Source organism: Cervus canadensis, chromosome 8 (assembly GCF_019320065.1).
Source record: "Cervus canadensis isolate Bull #8, Minnesota chromosome 8, ASM1932006v1, whole genome shotgun sequence".
NCBI lineage: Eukaryota > Metazoa > Chordata > Mammalia > Artiodactyla > Cervidae > Cervus > Cervus canadensis.
Window position 1 is genome coordinate 31986774 of NC_057393.1, and position 5379 is coordinate 31992152.

At 46.8% G+C, this 5379-nt stretch overlaps 2 protein-coding genes across 2 annotated transcripts; both read left to right on the forward strand.

The window, feature by feature from the left end:
- The first annotated feature begins 1151 nt into the window (after positions 1–1151).
- On the forward strand, positions 1152–2719 carry LOC122446365 (protein FAM50A-like). Its single transcript, XM_043476468.1, has one exon. It carries the CDS (start codon positions 1175–1177, stop codon positions 2102–2104), a length of 930 nt encoding a protein of 309 aa, XP_043332403.1. The 5' UTR covers positions 1152–1174; the 3' UTR covers positions 2105–2719.
- A 6-nt stretch (positions 2720–2725) lies between these two features.
- On the forward strand, positions 2726–3065 carry LOC122446367 (40S ribosomal protein S28-like). Its single transcript, XM_043476470.1, has one exon. The coding sequence runs from the start codon at positions 2762–2764 to the stop codon at positions 2969–2971; it is 210 nt and encodes a 69-aa protein (XP_043332405.1). The 5' UTR covers positions 2726–2761; the 3' UTR covers positions 2972–3065.
- The last annotated feature ends 2314 nt before the right edge of the window (positions 3066–5379 follow it).

A 5379-nucleotide genomic window follows, 5' to 3' on the forward strand; every position in this document is an offset into this window, starting at 1 on the left:
CCTGGCGGACTACAGTTCACAGGGTCACAAAGAGTGGGACACAACTGAGCAACTAACAGTTTCACTTTTTTCATGCTAAGCCCATGTTTAACTTTTTGAGGAACTGCCAAAATGTTGCACTGTTTCACATTCCCATCAACAATGCATAGGGGCTCCAATTTCTCCATATCTTTACCAACACTTGTTAACATCTTTTTTCCTTTTTACAGGCAACTGGTACTTCTTTTTTCAGTGTGATAAAATAATTACATAGCTTAAAAATTACATAGCTTAAAATTTACCATTTTAGCAATTTTAAGTGTATAGTTCAGTAGCATAAAGTACATTCACATTGTTATACAACATTTATCAACACCATTCATCTCCAGAAATTTTTCATCATCCCAATCTGGAACTCCATACCTATTAACTCCCATTTCCATTCTCCCCCCCAGTCTCTGGAAGCCACCATTGTACTTTTTGTCCCTATGAATTTGGCTATTTTAGATATTTCATATGACTGGAATCATGAAATATTTATTCTTTTGTGACTTGTTTGTTTCACTTAGCATAATGTTCTCAAGTTTCATCCACATTGTCGTATGTGTCAGAATTCCCTTCCTTTTTAAGGAGGAATGATAGCCCATTGTATAGCTATATCACTTTTGTTTATCTATTCATAAATCTGGATGGACATTTGGGTTGCTTCCATTTTTTGGCTGTTGAGAATACTGCTGCTATGAATGTGGTGCTTTCAATTCTTTCAATTTGGGGTATATACTCAGAAATGGAATTGCTGGATCATATGGTATTTCTGTTTAACTTTTTGAGGCTTTAGAGCCACTTCTATAGGACAGGGGCCACCACTCAAGGACCCATGGCCCTTGAAGTTCCTAGCTTACGTTTGGTTGGGCTATTTCCCTTTTAGAGGGTTTTCCCTTTGTGTGGAAACCACGACTCAGCCGTGTTTTGAAACGATTTTATTTACAATGTACTTTCATTGTTCAGAAAAGAAAATAAGAACGTCCCCTTTAAAGATTCATAAGGATTAATGGCGGGAAGCACCGAACAACAAGGGGCGTGGTTACTCACGGACGCATTCCGCTGACTTTGCTCTTCTCTTCATCCAAGCTTTTTCTCCTGATCGAAGGCTACATGGGATGGGGCAGGCTCTGAGCTCTCATCCAAATTCTGGATGAGCCAGAAAAATAGGCTCTGGTTAAAAGCTGTAAAAAAAAAAATAATAATAATTAAAAGTAGGTGTGTTGAGTCCATCATCGCTGCCGCTGCCGCCACCGTCGCCGCCACGGCTCAGTACAAGGGTGCCGCCAGCGAGGCGGGCCGCGCCATGCACCTCATGAAGAAGCAGGAGAAGCAGCGCGAGCAGATGGAGCAGATGAAGCAGAGGATTGCTGAGGAGAACATAATGAAGTCCAACATTGACAAGAAGTTCTCCGCGCACTACAACGCCGTGGAGGCCGAGCTCAAGTCCAGCACTGTGGGTCTTGTGACCCTGAACGACATGAAGGCTAAGCAGGAGGCGCTGGTGAAGGAGCGGGAGAAGCAACTCGCCAAGAAGGAGCAGTCGAAGGAGCTGCAGCTGAAGCTGGAGAAGCTGCGAGAAAAGGAGCGCAAGAAGGAGGCCAAGCGGAAGATCTCCAGCTTGTCCTTCACCCTGGAGGAAGAAGAGGAGGCAGGCGAGGAGGAGGAGGAGGTGGCTGTGGACGAGGAGGAGCTGGAAAGGGAAGAGATCACCACAAAGAAGAGAAAAATGGGGAGGAACCCAGATGTGGACACAAGTGTCTTGCCTGACCGAGACCGGGAGGAGGAGGAGAATCGGCTCCGGGAGGAGCTACGGCAAGAGTGGGAAGCCAAGCAAGAAAAGATTAAGAGTGAGGAGACTGAGATCACCTTCTGTTACTGGGATGGCTCTGGGCACCGGCGCTCAGTCAAGATGAAGAAGGGCAACACGATGCAGCAGTTCCTGCAGAAGGCACTTGAGATCCTGCGCAAAGACTTCAGCGAACTCAGATCGGCAGGGGTGGAGCAGCTCATGTACATCAAGGAGGACTTAATCATACCTCACCACCACAGCTTCTACGACTTCATCGTCACCAAGGCTTGAGGGAAAAGTGGGCCCCTCTTCAGTTTTGACGTTCATGATCATGTGCGGCTGCTCAGTGACGCCACTGTGGAGAAGGATGAGTCGCATGCAGGCAAGGTGGTGCTGCGGAGCTGGTACGAGAAAAACAAGCACATCTTCCCCGCCAGCCGCTGGGAGCCCTACGACCCCGAGAAGAAGTGGGACAAGTACACGATCCGATGACTTGGCGGCAGTGTGGCCCCGGCTCCCTGCGGTCCCCTCCTCTGGTCCCCAGGACTCCGGGTGCCCGGCTCCCCGCTCCTAAGATGGGACCGGACCTGCTCAGCCCCTGCCCTAGCGCTGTTGTTTCTTGCCTCTTTCTTACATGACACTTGGAGCACCCGATGTGTGTTTTGTCTAAAAACTTTTTTTGATTGAGCTAAAATTCACTTACAGTGAAATTCACCATTGTGATCATGTGAAAGTACACCACACAGGGGTATGGCGTACAGTCACGGTGTTGTGAATCACTCCTGAAAGAGACCCCACGTCCATTAGCAGCCAACCCCTCACACCCATTAGTCTATTTCCTGTCTGTTTGGATTTGCTTATTCTGGAAGTTTCTATAAACAGAATTCTACAGTAAAAAAAATAAAAGTAAGTGTGTGCTCTCCGCCCGACCGCCGCCGCGCCGCCATCATGGACACGAGCCGTGTGCAGCCCATCAAGCTTGCCAGGGTCACCAAGGTGTTGCGCAGGACCGGTTCGCCGGGACAGTGCACACAGGTGCGCGTAGAATTCATGGACGACACGAGCCGCTCCATCATCCGAAACGTGAAAGGCCCCGTGCGCGAGGGCGACGTGCTCACCCTGTTGGAGTCAGAGGGAGAGGCTCGGAGGCCGCGGTGAACTTGTGACTGGGTGCTGGATGTCTGGGTTGACGCCGTGGCCCACCAGGATGATCTGCTGTTAATAAAGCGTTTATATCGTATGTAAAAAAAAAGTAGGTGTGTTTTACCTTGGGTACTCCCAATCAATGCCTTCCTCTTTCTGTAAGTAGGGGAAGGGGTTTGGTGGAGTGGATGATATTGTACTTTTGTCAGGATATTGTAGGGAGAGGGAGAGTGAGAAGTTAAAAAATTATATGTGGTAGTAATAGTGATACAAATAACGATAACTGCCATTAATGTAACAACCACTGCAGAATGTCTTTGAGGAGCAATGTTGCCCCCCATGAGGACCACTGAGTTACCATAACCACCTGTCCTGGTTGGCCCAAGAGGAGGGTGGTTTCCTAGGACAGCAGATTTTCAGTGCTAAAACAGAGTCCCAGGCAAACTGGGATGGTGGTTCACCCAAAGGCTAGTTCCCCACTTCCTTGTTGTGCAACCCTGGGCTGGTTGCTTTACTTCTCTAGCCTGTTTCCCTAGAGATAATATTCTCAGAGATAATCATATCTAACTCACACATTTGTTGTGAGGACAAAATAAAATCTATGCGTAAAGCATTAAGCCCAGTATATGGGACAGTAATAGCTACAAATACATGTTAGGAATTATTACCTAAATTCTTTTTTTTTTTTTTTGCTGCTGAAAGATCCAATAGCTTTATTTTTAATTGGAGCATAATTGCTTTACAACATTGTGTTTGTTTCTGCTATACAACAATGTGAATCAGCTATTTGTACACATATATCCCCTCCCTCTGAAGCCTCCCTTCCACTCCTAAATTCTTATCTAATTTAATCTTGTAAGGTTTGTTTGTTGTTTTGGGGAGAAATTTTTATTTGTTTAAATGTAGAGTCCATTTACATTCACAAATTTATATAATAAAAGCCAAAGATACAGCGAGACTGCTAGAAAAGAAAATATTAAAACCACATAGTAGAAGAAAAGAATGAGCCCCTTCAAATCAAGACCAAGAGATTTCTTAAAGTGTGCATTCCTGGGGCCTGGATTAAGAGGGTGGGGCCATGGTTTACTTGGAGCTGGCAAGCTGAGCACTGGGTGCAGATGGCTCATCCTTCCCTGTTTAGAGTAGCTCCTAAATTAGATGATTTTATTATGTTCATTTTACACAATTGGAAACAGAGTAAAAAGCACAAAGTCTGCCAGCGCCCTTGTCAGCTTTTCCGGCACTAGCTGCTAGCCATTCTAATTTTGCTACAGGACCATGAGGAAGGGTTAGAAATTACAAGCTTGGATATCACCAGCTGCTTGCCCAGTATTCCAGAACCAAGGGAGCCTTTAGGAGTTGAGTCCAACCCCTGGCTTTACAAATGGAACTATGAGGCCCAGAGCTGGAACTGCTGCCCCCAGCATCCAGCTACTGGAGAAGAACCCAAGTCACCCCACTTCCAGTGAGGTGTCCCCTCTAACGTTGGTCAGGACCAGATAGACTGTGGTCCCTGGACAGCTCACTAGACCTAGGGACACAGGCCTGCAATGGGCAAGAATGAATTTAGGCAACGTCCCCAAGTCTACATTTCCAAATGGGCTTGTTTTCCCACATGAAGTTGTGTGGTTTTTCTGTGGAGACCTGCACTGACTCCGAGGTGGTCTACTGTCTGCCTGCAGGAGTCTGAAACAGGAAAGAGAAGGCCTCAGTGCACCTGTGTGTCGTCTACAGGTGAGTCCAGATGCTGAACTCACCAGTCTTTTTCCTCCCCTTAAGATACTAGAAGCAAAGCTACTCCGGCAGGAAAATCCAGAATGGCCTACTAGAAGTGAATTTCCCTCTATAAGACAAACTCTGTAAGATGGTGAAATGCTTGGCCTGGCCTGCAGGACAGGGATGGGAACCCAACCTGGTTGTGGCTCATGGGAAGCTCATCTGGGCTGTGCACGATCAGACCACAGAGTGAGCAGGGAGGCCTCCATTTCACCATCATCCCAAACTGGCATCTGGCGTTTATATTTACTTCTTTGGGGTTTACTTCCTCTGGGCCCTGGCACCTATAGGCAGATTGCTCCTTTTATTTCTTAGTTTTATTTTTTGTATACATGTATGCATTTATTTATTTTGGTTGTGCTGCATGGCATGGTTCCACCACCAGGGCCCCAGCAGTGAAAGCGCCCAAGTCCTAACCTCTGAACTACCAGGGAATTTACCAGATTGCTCTTTTTAAAATGCAAATCAGGTCTCATGGCTCACCTGTGCTCACAACCCACCCAGTGCTTACCTGTGCAGCTCAACCTGCACCCCATCCTTCACAGACCCCCTTTTGTGCCTCATCTAGACACTGGTCCAGCCATATTTGAGCTTTTTCAAGTTGCTTAGAGGTGCTACTCTCTTCCCTGTTAAATTTTCCCCATCCC